This window comes from Hyperolius riggenbachi, chromosome 5, assembly GCF_040937935.1.
Source record: "Hyperolius riggenbachi isolate aHypRig1 chromosome 5, aHypRig1.pri, whole genome shotgun sequence".
Taxonomy (NCBI): Eukaryota; Metazoa; Chordata; class Amphibia; order Anura; family Hyperoliidae; genus Hyperolius; species Hyperolius riggenbachi.
In genome coordinates, this window is record NC_090650.1 from 192033329 (window position 1) to 192054526 (window position 21198).

The window sequence follows — 21198 nt, forward strand, 5'->3', positions numbered from 1 at the left end:
CAAGTTACAATATCTGCTTCAGGGTAATCGGTAGGGACTAAAAGTTAGGGTTGCCTTGCTTACCCTTTAGGTCATTGTACATGGGATCTGCTTATTTGACCGGTAGTTCAGCAAAGAGCAACATCTGGAGAGGATCCTTATCCCTAATAAACCCCTCATACAGGTGGGATACTTGAGTATCTAAGTAATAAGAATAACAGTTTGGAAGGACTATCCCTCTAAGGTCCTTGGGGTTCTGCATTGTGGCAAGGGCCAGCCCATGTCTTTGGTTAGCCCATATGAACTGTGTTAGATGCATACTAAGCTTAGTAAAAGTATTGGGTGGGAGATACACAGGGGGTTGCCAGGAAACATGTAAAACCTTGGGCAGTAAAATCATCCTGAAAAGATTAGAGCGGCCAGTCTTGTAAAGGGGGGTGGGAGGGAATTGATCAACATGGAGAATAAAATACTTAGTCCAGTTGATTTTAAGGCCAGAAAACTGCCCAAAAGTAATAACAGTGCCCAAAGAAGCCTCCAGGGACCCACCTGGATCCTCAAGTTATAGTAACATATCTTCAGCATATAGGCTAACTTTCTCAGTGATGCCGTCCTTCACCCCAAATATCAGGGTTTGCACAGTTCAGAGCTGTGAGCAGTTTGTTAGACAAGTCAAATAGTAAAAGTAAGAGAGGGCAGCCTTGTTGGGTGTCCCTCTGCCAGTCAAAGGAACAGGACAGCCAGCTATTGACTTTGCCCTTAGCTACCAGCTTTGTGTATAACAATTTCACCCATTTTCAAAGTTGTCCCCTGGGCCAAATTTACGCAACACAGCAAGGAGAAAGTCCCACTCCCCCGTATTAAATGCTTTTTCATCTTCAAGTGAAATTAGGATTTGGGTGCCTAAATTAGAATGTTTCACTTTCGGATTAACTAACAGGCAGCACAGGTTGAGAGCAGTGGATGAATCCGGAACAAATCCCGTTTGATCAAGATGTGTAAAGTGCACACAACATGGTTAAGTCTGCGGGCCTACACCTTTGCCTATATTTTGGTGTCGGTTTGTATCAACGATATCGGCTGACATGAAGTGCACTCTTTCGGGTCTTTACCTGGATTTAATATGAGGCATGTTACAGCCTCGGGGGTCGAGTAGGAAAGTTCTCATAGGCACTAGGAAAGCGCTTGGAAGTGATAGTGTTAGATGAAGTTTTACAATTGGTAACCTATCTGATCCGGGTGACTTGGAGGAGGGGAGGGCAGAGATGGCATCAGAGAAGAGCTAAAGAAGTGTCTTCCCATCACCTGCAGGTGTGCTGGGAATAGCAACGCATACTGTAGTTTCAGTTTGCACTTCACTTCCATATAGCTGGCTCACTGTGTCTGGGTCTCTAAACTGAAATCTGTGAATGTAGATACCAGTGTGTTGTTGCATAGAAAAAAAGAAACAAATACTCTACAGGCACCAATAGAAAAGTATATACAAATCATCTTTATTAATCACTTGAAAGATCAATTAAAAACCACAAACATAAGACAAAAATGCAATGAATAAAATGAGAGGATGGGGGTAAGGCTGCAATAATATAGGTGTACAGATAGTACAAAGGGGGATATGATCTATAGGAACAACAGGATGTATATGTCATATAGGCATATATGGCGTACAGATAATAAGCTGTATAAGATTAGTTTTTTTCAAAAAGGCAAGGCGAATCACAGTATCTCGAGCTTTGAAGTGTAATAACCTTTCTATGAAAGTATGTGGCAGAGCTCTGGTTGATAAAGGTTTAGTGGGGATCCGATGTGCATGCTTTACAGAGAAAAATGAAGTGAATGAGTCACGGCCATAGTAGCTGATTAGCATCTGCTACAGATATCCCTCTGTGTCATCTCCCTCCAACCATTCAGGGAGACCAATGAGGCGGTTGTTGTTCCACAGTAGGCGGTTTTCCATGTCTACCTGCCTCATAGTCACTGAACTTATCTGAGATCTGCCTTCCCTTCCTCCAGCTTCATAAACATTTCAGTGAGGGAGGTTTGTAAGGTGGTGATGGCTTCCAGGATCCGGACTGTATCAGTGCTGGCAACTTCATCTCCCTCCTGTTGGGCGCCATCTTGAGCCTGTTGCTGAAATTTGTCAAGGAGGCCCACCGCTTTCTCCATCTCTTTCTCCTTGGATTTGAGCCCCATGGCTGGTATAGTAATGTTCTGGAGGTTGGTGGGAGTAAGCAGGTAAGTTGACAGCTGTGCAGGCAGCAGAGAAAGGAGGGTGGATGAGGAGTAATGGTACTGGTGAGAGGAGCTTAGAGCAGTGTGTCTGCTCACATGGCCACGCTAGCCATGCCCCCATGCAAATAGCACATTTATTTAAGTCCACGTGTACATGCACAATAAGGGCTAATCTAAATGTATTATTGAGCTTGCTGAATGTGCTCTTTAAGTTGTGATATGTGACATGTGACATGTGAATTTGATAAAGAGGAATCCTAGTGACATAAAGTAAAATGCAGTAAATTATTCAGGATACTCACTTTTACATTAATTAGTCTGATTGCAGCATCAGAAACACTTCCTAAAGCTACCTATATACAGTATAACTCTATATTGGTATGTAACCCTTCCGTCCCAGGAGTTTAGTCTAGGCTATTTAGTTATGGAGAATTCTTGGAGACCAGGGCCCATATGCAATTCCCTTTTTCTTCTGAGTTTTCTACTAGGAGATAATTTTTCATCTTCTATTTAAAATACCTTTCCAGCACTTTTCAACTGAAAAAGTACTGAAAAGTAGGGTGAAAGTAATTATGTTGGGTATTTTCGTACTTGCTAGTGGCTTAAAAGGCATTTTATTGACAAGTTTAAAAATATCACCTAGGAGAAAAATCAGGAGAAAAAGTTAATTTCATATGGGCCAAGGGGCCATATGCAATACCCTTTTTCTCCTAAGTTTGCTCCTAGGTGATATTTTTACACATTATCAATAAAATGCCTTTGAAGCCATCAGCAAACAAAAACATATTCAAAATAATTTTTACAGTACTTTTTACCTACTTTTAGTACTTTTTCAATTGCAGAGTGCTAAAAGTGGATTTAAACAAAAAATGAAATAACATTTCCTGGGTGAAAACTTAGGAGAAAAGGTGAATTACTTATGGCCCCAGGTGTTATTTCTACTGACTTCGGAACAAACAGTAAACAAACATTTTGCAGTGATGCAGCTAGCAGTAGTATAGATATCACCACCTGTGATAAATTTAAGAATGTAAATCAGGGAAAGAAAAGTGTTTACAACGGGCAAACATTGGAGTAATATTGTTTTAAATAAGCATAGTCATTAAAGTTCCTCTTAAACTGATCATCTAAAAATTGGCCTTAGACTATGACAGGGACTATGATAATGATAGGGTTAGATTGCAAGCTCCTTTGAGGGACAGTTAGTGAAATTACTATAGACTCTGTTAAGGGCTACAGAAGATATCACTATATAAATACATAATGATAAAAACAATGCTGTTATACCATATGTCACTACAAAATGTAGGAATGACATATAGGGATTAGCGAACATCACAATTCTGCATCGCGAATGTGTTTGCGAATCTTACCAGGAAAATTCCCAAATCAATCCTTTGCGGCATGCTCCATATACTGTAATGGAAGGGTGAACGTCTAAAACCCTCAGGGCATCTCTACAGCCACAATTTCTTCAAAGAAGGTGTACAAAATGAATACAAAATTTCAATGGCTGCCGACTTTAGCGGTTAATAGCAAAGCATAAAATACATTCTAGAGTCACCAAAATTGCAGGGTATGTTAAGGAGAAGAGTAACTGGTAACAGGGACATTTCTTTTTTCAAAAAGACCTTGTAGTTTTTGAGAAAATCGTTTTTAAAGTTATGATAAGAAAAAAGTTTACTTTTAAATTTGGCTAAAAATAGATAATGTATCAGCCTATCCGTAGTGTAAATTTATGTGTATCAAAAGAAAGAGCAGTGAATTTCATGATGGGCTTTCTTAAGTGGTCAGTACCCAGTGTTTAATGACCACCTGGAAACGCCATGGTAATGTGGCAACGCTTTGGCCAGAGACCGCTATACAGCCACAATATTGCTGTATAAAGATCCCTTGCAATTTTAGCAGTGATTTGGCCATTAAAAAGTAAACTAAAAAAAATGATGTTGGGTTCCCCCTCCTGAGTCTTTTTAACCCATTGTCTCAATGTAGGGTGGGATAGCCAGAGTGCAGAGCCCTGGCTGCATGGGACTCCGCATCCTGAGCTATACCAGCATGGTCCATGGTATGGGGGGCTCTGGAAGAGAGGGGCAGCCAAGCCTCCCCCTCTCCCCCAGAGCCCTTGTACAATACATGGACAAGGGGCGCTTCCCTACTTCTGGTGCTCAGGAGGAGTTGGGGGCCGGCATCTGGGAGACACCTGGTGCTCAGGAGGAGGGGGTTTATGGCAGCATCTGGGAGACCCCTTTAAGAAGGGGACCCCGAGATGCCCGCCCCTTCCCCAGGTGACATGAGTATAGTTGTACTGCAAAAGAGTAAAAATTAAATAAAATCACAACAAGAAAAGCAATTTATTGTTTTTAATTAACCATAAATACTTACCTTTAATTCATGTTACCACACCAATGTCCTCTAGATATTTTACACGGCCGAGGCTATCCCAGCCTACATGGGGGACAAGGGATTAAAGAGGCTCAGGAGGGAGGCATCCAAGTGAATTTATACTGTATTTAAAATGTAGCATTCAATTGCCAAATCACCGCTAAATTTGCCAGGGATCCTTATACAGCAATATTGCGGCTGTATAGCGATCCCTGACCAAAACATTGCCACATTTCCACAGGGTTTCCAGGTGATGAAATTTACTGCTCTTTCTTTTAATATATGTAAATTCACACTACTGATAGGTTGATACATTATCTTTCATTTTAATATATACTTTTTTCTTTAAAATCTATTTTCTCAAAAACTACTTTTTGATTTTTTTTCCCATGTACCCACACTTTTCCTTTGCATACTGCAAATTTGGTGATTTTAGCACGTACCGGAGCTTTGCTATTAACTGCTAAAGTCAGCAGCTATTGACTTTAATGTTAAATGGGAATGCAAACTATTGACGTAAACATTTGTAGTAAACGAGAAGGGAGGAAAGGGGATTATTCATCTGGAACTGTTTGTCTGGAGAACGGTACTGCCGTGCTTAATGACATACATCAGAATGTGATCTGAGATAGGACAGAGCCAAACAACTCTGCTGTCTTACCCCAGCTCCCGGTCCTAGTAAGCAATTGGATCTCTAAAATCATATTCTCCCATATATATTTGCACACTGGTAGGTTAATTGGCTCTCCTCTATACTGGGCCCAGATTAGATTATATAAAATTAGATTGTGAGCTCCACAGAGGGACAGTTGGTAACATGAATTATTCTTTGTAATTTGTAAAAGTGCTGTGGAAAAATGAAATAGACACCACAACAACATATAGAAGAATTTAGTACATTATCAAGGAAACCCAATTTTATGTTTCATAGCTAAATAGTTGAATTAAAAAAGACGCACCATTCATTAGAATCTTTTGCGTTGAGATAATGGGCCTCCAGGTATGTGTTTACACTGGAGGCACATACCTATCTAACCCATAATGGCGGGACCTACCTATCTAACCTACACTGGAGGCACCTACCTATCTAACCTGTACTGGGGGAATCTACCTATCTAACCTGCACTGGAGGCAGATACCTATCTAACCTATACTGGGGGCACCTACCTATCTACAGCCAAGAAAAGCCCCATGGCTCCAGCCCAGCAAAGCACAGCCCCCAGCAAAGCAAACCCCCCAGCCTAGCAAAGCCTCCTGGTCCCAGCAAAGTGTACAGCCAAGCAAAGCCTAGTAAAGCCCCAGCCCAGCAAAGCCCTCCAAAATGCCCCCAGCACAGCAAAGCCCGCAGCAAATTGCCCAGCCCAGCTAACCCCCAGCAAGTCACCTAGCAAAGCCAGGCTGGCTCAATATCACTGCCAGCCAAGCTGGCACAGCATCACCATCAGCCAAGCCAGCACAGCATCACCGCCAGCAATGCCAGCACAGCATCACCACCAGCCAGGCCAGCACAGCATAGCATAGCATAACCACCAGCCAGGCAGCCCAGCATAACCATCAGCCGAGTACAGCACACAGGCCAGCCAGCCGAAGACAAGACAGAAGCCAGGTGAGGGGCTTATTTATGTGAAATACTGCCTATTGAATACATATTTAAGTTATGCCACTGCTATGTTCATGTACATTTGACCCCACCTATGACCACGCCCACTTTCCCACGGCATGACCACGCCAATTTTTGCCGCGCTAAGCGCGCTGCACAATCATTCCCTTTTGGTGCTCAGGGGTGCCCCGGATCTCCCAGGAACCTAGAAACGCCCCTGATGTACAGATTCAGACATAAACTCTACCTACAAAATGAGCCATTCCACTGCTTTCGAACCACAGTAATTAAAATCTACACCCTGTTTATGGTTGCTTATTCCTTCCAGGGCATAGAGTTCAATCATCCCCGCTGCATTGTCTGCTCGCTCTCGCTCTTCCCACCTGCTCTGCTGGCTCTTGACAATTTAATTGCTGTGAGACAATCACAAGACTTAAAATGTAAAGTACAGCTCTGGTCTTAAAGGGCCAATGTCAACTGCAGTACATTAACATAATTTTATGTGAGTTTTTTTAACAATTTGATTTTACTGTAATTTAACACACACACAAAAAAAAGATATTGAAAAAAAAAAAAGAGAACAACAGAAGGAACTCAAACAAATACAGCATTAGATTGGTGTGAAAGCATTACAGACAGCATCCAGAAAAAAGGAAGTCAATATGCCCATAAGAAGCAACTGAGTTTATTTTTAAGAATTGCTTACAAAAAGTACATTTCGGCAGGGTTCACACTTATCAATGCAGAAAATGGAATGTTTTCACATGCTTTTTTTGCATTGAAATTCATGTTCTTATGCAAATGTTCACATGCATTTTTTCAGAATGGCTAATGAAATGCGATGTGTGAATTTATGCTGCAAGTGGTATGCTTTTTCATGACAAGACAAATAACATTAATATCATGCTTTTCTCCTGGTGAACTCACAGAGCTGTAGCCACTAGGATGCGCCCTATAGGCAGTAGCAGTGGTAGAGAGTCTTGCCCAAGGTCTACTACTGAATAGGTGCTGGCTTACTGAACGAGAAGAATTGAGATTCAGACCCCTTAACCAGTACACTATCCAGCCACTTCAGCCACTTCATGCATGCAAATAGAAAATGCAAATTTTAGCAGAAGTGCGATTTTCCATTGACTTTCATTAGATGTGCGACAAATACATTTTTTGCACATTCTGTTTTTAATAAGTGTGAACCCAGTCTTATACTTAAAGAGGAACTCCAGTGAAAATAATTTAATATAAAAAGGTGCTTAATTTTTACAATAATTATGTATACATGATTTAGTCAGAGTTTGCTCATTGTAAAATCTTTCCTCTCCCAGATTCACATTCTGACATGTATTACATGGTGACATTGTTACTGTGGGCAGATTATGTAGCTGTTCTGGCTTTAACAGACAGCTATAAACAGCCATTTCCTGTGTGTGTCATTGTTACATTGTGGCAGTTTGCCCAGAGTACCGTACGGTACCAGAGCCTCTTGTGGGAGGGGTTTCAGCACAAAATCAGTCATACAGCGCCCCCTGATGGTCTGTTTGTGAAAATCATTATATTTTTCATGTAAAAGTGGGTATCAGCTACTGATTGGGATAAAGTTCAATTCTTGGTCGGAGTTTCTCTTTAAGCCCAAGTAGGCCAATAGCTGAGCTCTGTAACAGACCTGAACTGCCAAATGTTCTCTTTATTAAATGAAAATTTGTGTGTATATACTAAAGCCTGTGAATGAGACCTGCAGATATAATAAGTAGCAAAAGCCCCAAAGCTCCATCTATCCTTTTTCCACACTATCTAAAATTAAAATAACATATTCTTTCTTCCTCTTTTGAGGTTGGTCTTTAGAGTAACATTTCAGCTGTTGTTTCTATTATTAATTCCGTTTCAATGGTGTAGTGATCACTTTAAGCAGGGGCTATTATAGTAATTTTATGGGTTTTCTCTGATTTATGTATTTGTGAAAAAAATTGTACTGCATAATTGTAATTGCTTACATAATTATGCAATTTTCTCTTTGCAGTTTAAAGACCCAGTTTCTTTTTTAAATCAATCTTTCTTTTATAGCTGCTTTGAAATATCTACAAATAGTAAGTCCAGTTTTAAAACCTGGATCTGTAAATCAATCTGAAATGAATAGCATTGTTACTAAAGTGACACAGGTAAGAATCACACTGACTTGTTTGATGCTGATTTTCTCCTTTTTTTTTTTTGGCATTTTTAACTTTTCAGTCAAGATTAAATTTGTATTCTGTGTAGCTTTCTGTTCTGAACCGAAATCCATTGGAAAGAAAATAGTTTTGCTCATGACAAAAAAAAGTAAGATGTGTTTTTAAAACATACAGTATAACATTAAGAAAAAGCATGACTGCAATCAGTGATGAATTTAAATATTTTTACTGTAATTGTTGTTTCACAACAATATAAGGTCAAGTATTTTAGTCATGAAAATGATAGATCACCCTATCAACTAAAAGAGATAAAGGCTCATATTCAATTTACTTTTACGTTTTTTCCTAGGATATAGTTTTTCTCTTGCTGTTTAAAATAACTTTTTAGCACTCTGAAATTGAAAGAATAGCCCCCAAAAAAGTCTCAGGCATGGCGGATCTCTCACCTCCTTTCAATGTCAATACCCCAATCTCCTGCACAGTACAGGCGCGATATCTAAAGGCAGTTTGAGTCGCAACCAGTAGTCAGAATCACACGGTAAAAAATTATAAGGCAAAAGCAAATCCAATAGCAGTCCAGGGGTCAAACACAGTAGATCAGATAATCATGGTACCAGAGGATAAGCCAAGAGCAAATCAGATACAATTCCAGGGTCGTCCAGGCAGCAATCGAATAACAGGATCAAGAGTAGGCAAAACATCTTACGCAAGCTAATCTACAAAATTCACACTCAGCAGAGTTGCACTAAGGCAACCATACACTATCACATGCAAATTGCAATAAATAGAGGACACTTAAATAGTATTGGAGCATCATGGGACCAACAATCCTAACAGCCTATTGGATGTTTCAGTAGTACTGCAGTTTATGCCTGCAGTAACTACTTTCTGCCACTGTGAGGTAATAAGATGAGAGCCACACTCCCCTGTCTATAGTTGTAGTGAGCTGTGCCGGCAGATACACATGCACTGCCTCTGGGGAGTCGGACAACATGCCAGCTCGATTGTATCGATACCACTAATGTGTATTTAAAGGACCTTTGTCTCTTTGTCTCGAAAATCTTAAAATTTTAAATATATGTAAACATATACAATTAAAAAGTACATTTCTACCAGGGTAAAATGAGCCATAAATTGCTACTTTTCCCCTATGTTGCTGTCACTTACAGTAAATAGTAGAAATCTGACAGAACCGACAGGTTTTGGACTAGCCCATCTCCTCAAGGGGGGTTCACAAGGATTTCTTTATTTTTAAAATGCACTTAGTGAATGGCAGTTGCTCCGTCCAACTGCCAAAAAAAGTGTATGGCGAGCAGGAAGGCTGGTCAGCATCTTTGTATAAATCTTTTTCAGGGAGTGTCTTTATAAAGAATAAAGGCCATGCTGAGAATCCCCTATGGAGAGATGGGCTAGCCCAAAACCTGTCGGTAATGTCAGATTTCTATTACTTACTGTAAATGCCAGCAACATAGGAGAGAAGTAATTTATGTCTCATTTTACTCAGGAAGAAAGTACTTCTTATTTGTATGTGTTTTAAATTTTAAGATTTTCACGACAGTTCCGCTTTAAGGCTTGGCAAATTAAAAGGGCACTATGGTGAAAAATTAAAACAATGTAAAATTTGTGCAAACATAGACAAATAAGAATTATGAGTAAAATGAGACATAAATTACTTTTCTCCTATGTTGCTATCACTTACAGTAGGTAGTTGAAATCTGACAGAAGTGACAGGTTTTGGATTAGTCAGAATCAGAATCAGAATCAGAAAATGTATTTCGCCAAGCATGAGGGCTCATGCCCGGAATTGTTTTTGGCACAGTACAAATAGCTCAGGAAGAGTACATAGAGAGAGAGAGAGAGAGTACATAGAGAGAGACAGCAGTGAGCAACAGGCAACAGGTTAACAATACATTTGTAATATACAACACATTCCCAGAGTGTCCCTGAAATGTCAATAGTTAGTTCTGTGGGTTGGTAGACTGGTCAGTCATATAGCGCAGCCGGCGACGCCGCTCCTTGGGGCTTGCTTTGGTGGTAGGATGTGGAGGGAATTAAGGAGGCTGACTGCCGAGGGGAAGAATGAATTATTGTGTCTCATGGTCTTAGTGGGAATGGCTCATAGCCTCCGGCCCAAGGGCATAAGGTTGAAGTAGCGGTAGCCTGGGTGTGAGGGATCACTTGCAATTCTCAGTGCCCTGGATCTGAGTCTTTTATTGTGTAGTAGGGCAAGAGAGAGGAGGGGGCACCCAATGATCCTCTCTGCTGACCTGATGACCCGCTGTAGTTTGTCCTTGTCATCGACAGTGGCGCCAGCATACCACACCAAGATGGAAGAGCAGAGGATCGACTCAATGGTGGCGGAGTAAAAGCTGGTTAGAATTTCTTGAGACATGCTGAACTTCCTCAGCTGGCGGAGGAAGAAGAGCCTCTGCTGGGCTTTCCGTTGGGTGGCAGTGATGTTGGGCTTCCAGCTGAGGTCGCTCGATATGTTTGTACCCAGAAGCCGGGCGCAGGGTACTCTGGTTACCTCATTGCCGTCAATGTATATTGGAGGTGGGGTGGGAGCAGACTTCCTGAAGTCGATGATTAACTCAACGGTCTTAGCAGTGTTTAGCACCAGCCTATTCTCCTTGCTCCAGTTGCAAATTCTCTCCACCTGCTGACGGTACTCCTGGACATTGTCCTTGGTGACATCCCCTCTCTCCATAGGGGATTCTCAGCAAGGCTTTTATTCTTTATAAAGATATCCCCTAAAAAGGATTTAAACAATGATGCTGGTCAGCTTCTCTGCCTTCTACACAGTTTTTTTGGCATTTGGACAGAGCAACTGCCTTTTACTAAGTGCCTTTGAAAATAAATAGAATCCCTGAGAATCCCCTATGAAGAGATGGACTAGTCCAAAAACCTGTCACTTCTGTCAGATTTCAACTACCTACTGTAAGTGACAGTAACATAGAAGAAAAGTAATTTATGGCTCAACGTACTTCTTATTTGTCTATGTTTTCACATATTTTAAATTTTACAATGTTTCACCATAGTGCCCCTTTAAAACTTTTATCCCAGGTGTTTAAAAAGAACTAGATGACACAGAGCGTCTGTAGAGGAAGACAATTTCTACCACTTATTTAGAAATAGTTTCTTTACAGACTGGTTACAATGTGGAACATCTTACCAAAGAAAGGAACCATTGCAAATTCTATATCAGCATTTAAAAGGGATGTGTTTGATTTGTTTACAATGAAGGGCACCCACACCAAGCACAGGGTGTTGATACTATAAAATGTATGTTTGCATCTTTTTCTACATCTGGATTGAGGTATAAATACTCTCAAGAAGTTGCACTTTAACCTGTAACTATGGACATAATTTACTAGGGTTATACTGTGTGGCAAAAGTTTGCAGCTCTCACTTGTGTCAAATCAGATCAACGTGAGAATTGCTAAAGGATTAGTGAAATGATAGTTATACAAGTGCAGTCATGTACAGTATTTGCCGTGAAATATTTTTGTAATAAACCAGAACTAACTAGATTCACAATAATATTGCACTGCATGTGCTGCAAATCACTGCAATTGTGTTACTATTCCAATAACCTTTTCTAAGATTGATGATCTGCTACAAACCTCCCAACTCTTAAGGTCCAGGCGCAGGTGGCGTGGATGTGTAAGCCAAAGATACTGGTAAGAGTCTTTAGGAATGGAGTTCCGCAAAAACACTCTAGATGCCAAAAAATCTTCCTTTATTTGTGCAAAATGGAAAGACAGAGGTAACAGACAGGCTTACATGTTTCAGACCTCTGAGTCTGGCCCTTACTTATACATAGCCAAGCTAAAAACACTGAAATGCGCTGACAATATACGAATACTAAACTCCTCCCTCAATAATCAAGGATGATAATCATGTGACCTTATTTATTAAAACCAACAAGGCAAGCACACATGATTGCACACACAAGAAGTGGAGATAAGATATATGATAAGAAAGGCATCAATACTGAGATGGATTCAATCAGCATGAATGTAAAGTTCAAAAGAACAGATTAAAACCCCATCCCCCTAAGGTAAAAAAATACTCTCTCTAAACCTCAAAATAAAAAGCTTTTTATATTGTCATTATGTGCAGGTATAAAGTGCTTACTGACTCTAGAAGTGTTGTATCAGTGTGAAGTAAAAAAAATGGCATCCAGATGGACAAAAGACAGCTTAAAATATACTTGCGTCCTAAAATAGAGACTGTTAAATGTTTATAGCTTTGTTGGAAAGAAAGAAAAGAAAAAAGCCTTTTTTCTATGCTCCAGGAATCATATGCTATTAAGGACTGCCAATAAGCAATTAAGAGTTTAGGTGTAGATCTTAATTAGCTCAGGTTGTTAGGAAGAGGTTTTTGATACACCTGATGAATTTATGGTATGATTGTGAATAGTATGAAAGGCATGCGTGTTTTGTTATAGGTGTGGTTTTTTTTAGCATTTTATCTATGTACATGAGAATTTTATAGATTAAATCATTATCACTAGCGCGTGTTCCTTATTTATAAATTGTTTATAGCTTTCAATGTTTCTGTTATAATGTTTCATCAATAATTGTTCCTATAAAAATGTTAATTAACAAAGGAAGTAGGAGGAAATTTCACACGACTACAAGCAGCAATAAAAACTAGCACAATATCAAAGCATAGAACATGTGTCCAAGTGATATGTGGTCTCTTGGCTGTACCACAGACAAAAAGAAAAATGACAAATACTGATATATCCTTTACTTTCTTATCAAATACAAATAATTTACAAAACATATACAAGGTGAGTTAGGTGTAGGGGCATGGAACTTCGTTCATGTGCATCTTTATATATGTTTTTTATATTTAAGATTAAGAATTTATGGCTTTGATAACTAGGTAGTTATCATGCAGCAGTAGAAAGAAACAGACAAAGGTTGCCAAGTAACAATAATTTCGTTCTCCTCAGCTGAAATATGTTTTTGAAAAAGTGTCAGAGTTCATTGACTTGATTAATTAATTGTATTTTGCTTTTTAGGCAGGAAATTATTCACCAAAATTCAATCAAAATTAATAATTTACCTATTTTTTACATTTTAGATGTCTTTAAGAATGAATTCCAGCTCATGTGAAGATTTGGCTGAATTTCTTAAAACTACTTTTAAACTTCAAGATGCTATGTTTACAAAGGACATTAGATTAAAACTCTGTTCTTTCTATGAAACATTTGACGTATCTGCTCCACTACAAAACAATTCACAGATTGTACGTATAATTTATGGTATTATTTTTCCTAAAAGTGAGAACATTTATTTTGTATTTACTTTTTTATATAATTATAATTTTATTTGAAAAAAATTGCAGATTTAATGAAGGCAAAGTCAGTGAAGAGTAGTGAAATGTATTACAAGTTCGGTCTTGTGTGTATTCTATCATACTGTGTATATATATATATATATATATATATATATATATATATATATATATATATATATATATATATCCTATTAGTGTAAATTCATGTACATTTTGTTGAATATTTCACATGACCAGCAATAAAGTTCCCTGCTCTTCACTAACTTTTACTTTATATACTGATAGAGAACAAGAAAACCTCCTGTCTAAAATCAAGAAGTCAAAAATGCCTATGCCACAGTGTAATTTCAAAAAAACACTTAAAAACAAGGTGTGGTCATCAATTCACCATATCTTAAATAAGTTATTTAAATAGGGGAGCTATCAATACACATACATACATTATATGTGATCAACAAGAGGCAATTTGGGGTTCTGACACGTGCAGTGCTGGCCCAAATCAAATGTATCCCTGTAACGCCTCGGAAATGCTTGAACTGTAAAGAACTCTTACGGACACCAATCAAGTTCTTTTGATAAATATTTGTATTAAATGGTAAGAATAAAGTTCAGTAACAAAGCACATGAATAAACTTCTTTTTTAGTAAAGACACATTCCTGTCTAGCTAACTAAGTGTTGCTGGTAACACCTTACTGAGCACTTCTCCGCACTATACAGTCTCAGTCTATGCTAAAGTTCATCTAAGTGCTCTATTTTAGATATCTTGAAGTGGTAAGATCAAAGCAGATGTATTCATTTTTCTTCACTTCAACTCAAAAGGCAACTCCTATCACTCCATCCTTTTTGGAATAAAATCTCTGTTTTCCTGTAGTCTATCAAAAATTGTAATCCACAACAAGACAGTATCAAACCAAAAGAACTCCATGTAAACAATTGTTTCTATTAATTCTCTCACAGATTCACATGGCCTGGTGTCAGCTGTTTAATGTATTCACTTTTCAGATAGACGATCTTTGAATTTCTTTATAACTTTCTGTGCTTGTTGATTCCTCTATAGATTGAATCAATTGTTGACAACGTATACTACAGTCTATAGCTCCGGCAGAATGAGTGTAGGTAGGCCTCATATACACATTTTTACATTTTATCTAGCTTCTATACTCAGAGGGACATACAAACTCTCGGCTTGAATTAGGAACAGTTCATAATCAATTTGTCAGACATATTTCACCAGCCTTCTTGTGTAAATCTGCTATTGTTTCCTTCAGTGACAGGTTTATATTTTGCTGTATGCTCCATTCTCATATATGCTGTATTGCTGTACACAGTCCTTCATCTCTCCATTGCTGTACACAGTCCATCATCTCTCCATTCTCATATATGCTGTATATACAGTGGCTTGCAAAAGTATTCGGCCCCCTTGAAGTTTTCCACATTTTGTCACATTACTGCCACAAACATGAATCAATTGTATTGGAATTCCACATGAAAGACCAATACAAAGTGGCGCACACGTGAGAAGTGGAACGAAAATCATACATGATTCCAAACATTTTTTACAAATACATAACTGCAAAGTGGGGTGTGCGTAATTATTCAGCCCCCTGAGTCAATACTTTGTAGAATCACCTTTTGCTGCAATTACAGCTGCCAGTCTTTTAGGGTATGTCTCTACCAGCTTTGCACATCTAGAGACTGAAATCCTTGCCCATTCTTCTTTGCAAAACAGCTCCAGCTCAGTCAGATTAGATGAACTGCGTTTGTGAACAGCAGTTTTCAGATCTTGCCACAGATTCTCGATTGGATTTAGATCTGGACTTTGACTGGGCCATTCTAACACATGGATATGTTTTGTTTTAAACCATTCCATTGTTGGCCTAGCTTTATGTTTAGCATTCTTGCCCTGCTGGAAGGTGAACCTCCGCCCCAGTCTCAAGTGCAGACTCCAAAAGGTTTTCTTCCAAGATTGCCCTGCATTTGGCTCCATCCATCTTCCCATCATCTCTGACCAGCTTCCCTGTCCCTGCTGAAGAGAAGCACCCCCAGAGCATGATGCTGCCACCACCATATTTGACAGTGGGGATGGTGTGTTCAGAGTGATGTGCAGTGTTAGTTTTCCGCCACACATAGCGTTTTGCATTTTGGCCAAAAAGGTCAATTTTGGTCTCATCTGACCAAAGCGCCTTCTTCCACATGTTTGCTGTGTCCCCCATATGGCTTGTGGCAAACTGCAAACGGGACTTCTTATGCTTTTTTGTTAACCATGGCTTTCTTCTTGCCACTCTTCCATAAAGGCCAACTTTGTGCAGTGCACGACTAACAGTTGTACTATAGACAGATTCCCCCACCTGTAGATCTCTGCAGCTCGTCCGGAGTCACCATGGGCCTCTTGACTGCATTTCTGATTAGCGCTCTCCTTGTTCGGCCTGTGAGTTTAGGTGGATGGCCTTGTCTTGATAGGTTTACAGTTGTGCCATACTCCTTCCATTTCTGAATGATGGCTTGAACAGTGCTCCGGGGGATGTTCAAGGCTTTGGAAATCTTTTTATAACCTAAGCCTGCTTTAATTTTCTCAATAACTTGATCCCTGACCTGTCTGGTGTGTTCTTTGGACTTCATGGTGTTGTTGTTCCCAAGATTCTCTTAGATAACCTGTGAGGCCATCACAGAGCAGCTGTAATTGTACTGACATTAGATTACACACAGGTGCACTCTATTTAATCATTAGCACTCATCAGGCAATGTCTATGGGCAACTGACTGCACTCAGACCAAAGGGGGCTGAATAATTACGCACACCCCATTTTGCAGTTATTGATTTGTAAAAAATGTTTGGAATCATGTTTGATTTTCATTCCACTTCTCACGTGTACACCACTTTGTTTTGGTCTTTCACGCAGAATTCCAATAAAATTGATTCATGTTTGTGTCAGTAATGTGACAAAATGTGGAAAACTTCAAGGGGGCCGAATACTTTTGCAAGCCACTGTATGCTATAAGGCTGGAAAACATGCATTACCTGCAATTTTAAAACAGCAATAAACTGGTTGTCAGACCTGACAAGCACCACAGAGCACACAGCGAATCACAGACTATGCAGAGATTTACTGCTATGCACCCAGCTTCTGCTCCTGCACTGCATAAAATTCACAAGACAAGGTGCCAGCACACCCCTTTTCCATTATTATACTGGTACAATGTCCTGATGGAGGAAGAAGCATCCTCTCTCCTTCGGAGCAGATGAACGTCTGATGCATTCACAGCACCTGCTGTGCTGTGCACTCACATAAGTGGGACCATGCACTCAGGGGGGTAGGGGGTGTGGACACACTACATACACTCACAGGAAGATCAGAAGAAGGGAGCTGTCTCTGCTGCTAGCAAAGGCGCCCTGTGACTCAACTGTGACTCAAGCGCACTGCCTGTGCATAGACCACAGTGTTGGGACTTGGGGTGGGGCATTTCTGTTGCCCAGTCTAGCCCTGCAACCTACACCATACATGGCTCCCAGACTGGTCTCTCTGTGATGTTTTTTTTCTTTATCTCTCTGGTACAGTTTCACATCTGCACCAAACTCCACCAAATTCAGAAATATGTATTGCATGTAATTATTTTGCACTAGACCTTGTACATTTGTAACATGATTTTATACACTTTTTAAAATTGACTTTTGCTTTAGAATTTCGATGTGAGACTGCTGATAAGAGAGTTCTTAGGATGGCAAGAGATAAACAATGTGATTCAAGAAGTCATAGAATTAAGTTATAATTTAAGCCACATGTGGGATATCCAAATGGCAAAAACATATCTCTTTAAAAATGCGTCATCACTGTAAGTATATGAATTTTAGTATTTTATAGTTTAACTTCTTTAAAAGAAATATGAAGCTACACACAGTAGATGCATTTATGTAGAGTGTCTCATTCTACTGTGATTGATTGTGTATTGAATTAATTGGATAGTAACTAGCTTGTAGCAAATTTGGAAAATAACCATGACCCAATTGCTAATTATCATTCTTAGGAACCTATACAATTCACAAACTCACCAGCGATAAGCACTGGCGACAAGATAATAATTAAGTAATTCAATTTCATCCCACTGGCAGTAAAAAACACGCCTAGGTGATATAATCTGGGATCACCCATTGCTTGTCTGTTGCCTGCTTGCAGATTTCACCTGATGTCACTCCTTCCCCTGCCAACACTATTCAAGGAGCCCTGGGCAAGCATCTTTGAACCTCCCACAGGTGCTTCCCACTGGTCTTAAGCTGTAACCAATTAGAATCCTTCCTAAGGAGGATTTTCATTGGTCAGTTTAGAGGACCAATGAAAATCCTCCTCAGTGAGGTTTTTCTTTGGTTAAAACTCAAGACTAATGGGGATCTCTGACAGGAGGCTCAATTTTTTTTTGCTGCAGCTCCCTGAACAGTGTAGCTGGAGAGCCAGCAGAAGAAGGAGCGGTGTGTGATAATTTCTCCCTAGCGATGGGCAGGGGCAGAGAGGATCCACCAATCAAGGTTGAAAGAAAAGAAGAAATAGCTGACAAATAAAATATAATAATATAGAAGAAGGATCCCCCCTCCCCCAATAAAGTGTAATAATTTCCTTTTAACCCTAAATAGGTATAGGGTCAAAAGTGACTCTCTATACCTTTTTACCTGGAAGAGGTAGGACATGTATGGGCCCCTTTATTACTTGGGGGTTCCCAGATTCCAATAAAAGCCTCCAGGACCTATTTCCCCACCTCTTCCTGAGCAGAGTCTGCATGGGGCACAAGGGGTTAATTAAAACTGTGGAGGGGGATGGAGGCCATGTTCTTTTTTTTTTAGTGAAAAAAAAATTGCCATAGTTCTTCTCCTGTAAATTTTCATTAACCTATTCAGGCTGTTATAGGCTGTTCAACATGCTTGGGGAACTGGGCACCGCTGGTGCCCACTATCTATAGTGGCAGTTTGTACAGTGGGCAGTCCTGGTGCCCACTTTTTTTATTTGCCACCACCAAAATGTACGGCTGCAGCCGTTATAAATGATTTTAGGTATAGATGGGAGGGGGGTTAGTGTTAGGGGTAGGTAGGGGCGGTCAGCTTTAGGGATAGCTAGGTAAGGGTTGTGTTAGGAGAAGGAGGGGGTGGTAAGTGTTAGCATGCGATAGTGGCCAGTGAGTGTTAGGAGGGGGTGGTTAGTAATAGACATAGATAGGGGACGGTTCTTGTTAGGCATGAGTAGAGGAGGGTTCTTATTAGGCATCAATAGGATAGGGTTCTCGCTAGGGATACAGAGGAGAGGGTTTCTGTCGTGGGTGATGTGTAGTGATAGTGAGTGATGTGTTGTGACAGTGGGGGATGAATGGCGATAAACAATGGTGATTAACAATGCTGCCTTGACTCTCTCTGCCAAGTACCTCTCAATGCAGTCCCCCTCCTTTCATGTCACCACCCCCTCTCTCTAGATTGTAAGCTTTTGGCAGGGTCCTCTTTACTTGTGTATCATACTTGATTGTGCACTCTACCCAGAATAATGTGAACTTGTTTTGTATTTTATTGCTTATATTGTATATCTTATTGCCTGTATTGTGTTGATGTATCTTATTGCTTATTACCTGTATTGTGTTGTCCGTCACCCCTGCTATCATTGTCTGTAATCTTATGTATTATACAGTGCTGAGTAGTATGTTGACACTATATAAATCCAATAAATAATAATAAGTAGTCAGGTCTGGCCCATCAGGTCTCGCTTCTCCTCTTTTTATCCAATACTGGAATGGTGCATCTTAATGGCAAGTTGCCATTTACCTTTCTGATAACTCACCATTTGATCTTTTTTTGGCTTTTCACCCCAACCAGTCTACAGAATTAGCACTCACCAAAGTTGATAAGGATCATTTAACAGCCTCAAGGTCACAGATCTATACTCATCAAGTACAAATGGTCTTGGTGGATTTCCTCCTAGCTCTCTAAAAGGTCCTACACAGTCACTTCCTCAAACACCACGTTCTTACCACACCTGCTGTTTGTTTGGATATTTTAGGCCTCTGTCCTTGGTCCCTTCTCTTTTCAGTGTATACCTATGGCTCTTTTGGGTTTCTACATCAAATCTATTTGTTAGCCTCAAAACTTGCTACGTTTCTGTCTCATGCCCTTTCCTGCCTTGCTACAGTATCTTCATCGATATCCTTCTGAATCTTAAAATGTAACATGAGCAAAACAGAACTGATCACCTTCCCACCCACCAAAGTTGTCTCTTCTGCAGACATAACAATAAATGTCAGTGATATATTTCTATAACTTCACTCACCCAAACACATTGTCTAGGGTATAGCACTTTGTTCTCTCATTTAAATGACACATTCACTCACTAACATAATAAAGACATATCCCACATTTGTCCATTTCTCAAGCAATATAACAAAAAAATGTTAATCCATGCCCTTATTATATCCCACATTGACTACTGCAACATTCTAATTGGTAACTTGCTTTCTTACAGACTGTCACCACTTCAATCTATACTAAATTCATTTGCATGACTCATCAACCTCTTCTCTAACTCCGCGAGTGCTGCTCCCTCTGTCAAGTTTTCCACTGGATCCAGATCAAACTTCTAACTCTTACCTACAACGGTCTTCACTTTCTTTCTTCTCCATACTGCAAACTACCTTTATCTATCCTTCTCTAGATTTACCTTCTCATCAGGGGTGTAACTAGGACCCACTGGACCCCCCTGCAGAAATTCTGAGTGCCCCCCCCCCCTCTTTGGCCCGCTCAGCGTGAATTTTTCTCTCTCTAGTGTCTGACGCTACTTCCTGTTTATACAGGAAGAAGCGTCAGAGGCTAGAGAGAGGAACATCCATGATGGAACACAGGAAGGTATGTGGATCTGCCACTGCCCGCCGCCTAGACACACACACTTATTGATGAGGAGGGGAGTGAAGAGGGGAGAGCCTGAGGTGATGGGGGGACCGTCCCCCCTCCCCGCCGATGTGCAGCATGGTTTTCGCCTCATGCTGTGACCCCTCCAGCCCCCCAAAACGGCCCTAATTGGGCCCGGGGGGGGGGCAGGCCCCCATGCGGGTGCACGGGCTGTAGCCCCTATTGTTACGCCAGTGCTTCTCACTCATTTATAGAGCATTTGACATTGACCTCTCCACTCCTCTTGAACTCCCTCCCACTACACATTTGCCACTCACCAACACTTGAGTTATTTAAACAGAGCCTTAAAGCTCACTAGGGATGATCAATGAGATTCAAATTCTTCTTAAATTATGCAAATTTGTATGCAAATATATGCAGTTTGAAAACAGAACAATCGATTTAAACCCAGGTTTGAATTGATTGGTCCATTGTCAAGCTGCATATATTTGCAGAAAAATTTGCATAAACTTGCATCAACTCTGAATAATTTGCATATCTCTGATCATCCCTAAAGCTCAACTTTACGGGCAAGGATATATGTTAACTGAAGGCACACCCTGACCATTTATCTCCTGCAGAATTCCTGTGAAACTCTTTAACAATGTATATACAGATTACTC

The 21198-nt window shown here is 40.1% G+C and overlaps 1 protein-coding gene across 3 annotated transcripts in view; it reads left to right on the top strand.

The window, feature by feature from the left end:
• ABCA13 (ATP binding cassette subfamily A member 13) overlaps window positions 1-21198 on the top strand; it is a 770386-nt gene that overhangs the window by 150499 nt on the left and 598689 nt on the right. For all 3 annotated transcript variants that reach the window (XM_068236514.1, XM_068236515.1, XM_068236516.1), the window contains exons 11-13: window positions 8252-8346; window positions 13450-13614; window positions 17345-17496. In XM_068236514.1, coding sequence (XP_068092615.1) covers window positions 8252-8346; window positions 13450-13614; window positions 17345-17496 — 412 coding nt within the window. The remainder of the gene's footprint in view (window positions 1-8251; window positions 8347-13449; window positions 13615-17344; window positions 17497-21198) is intronic.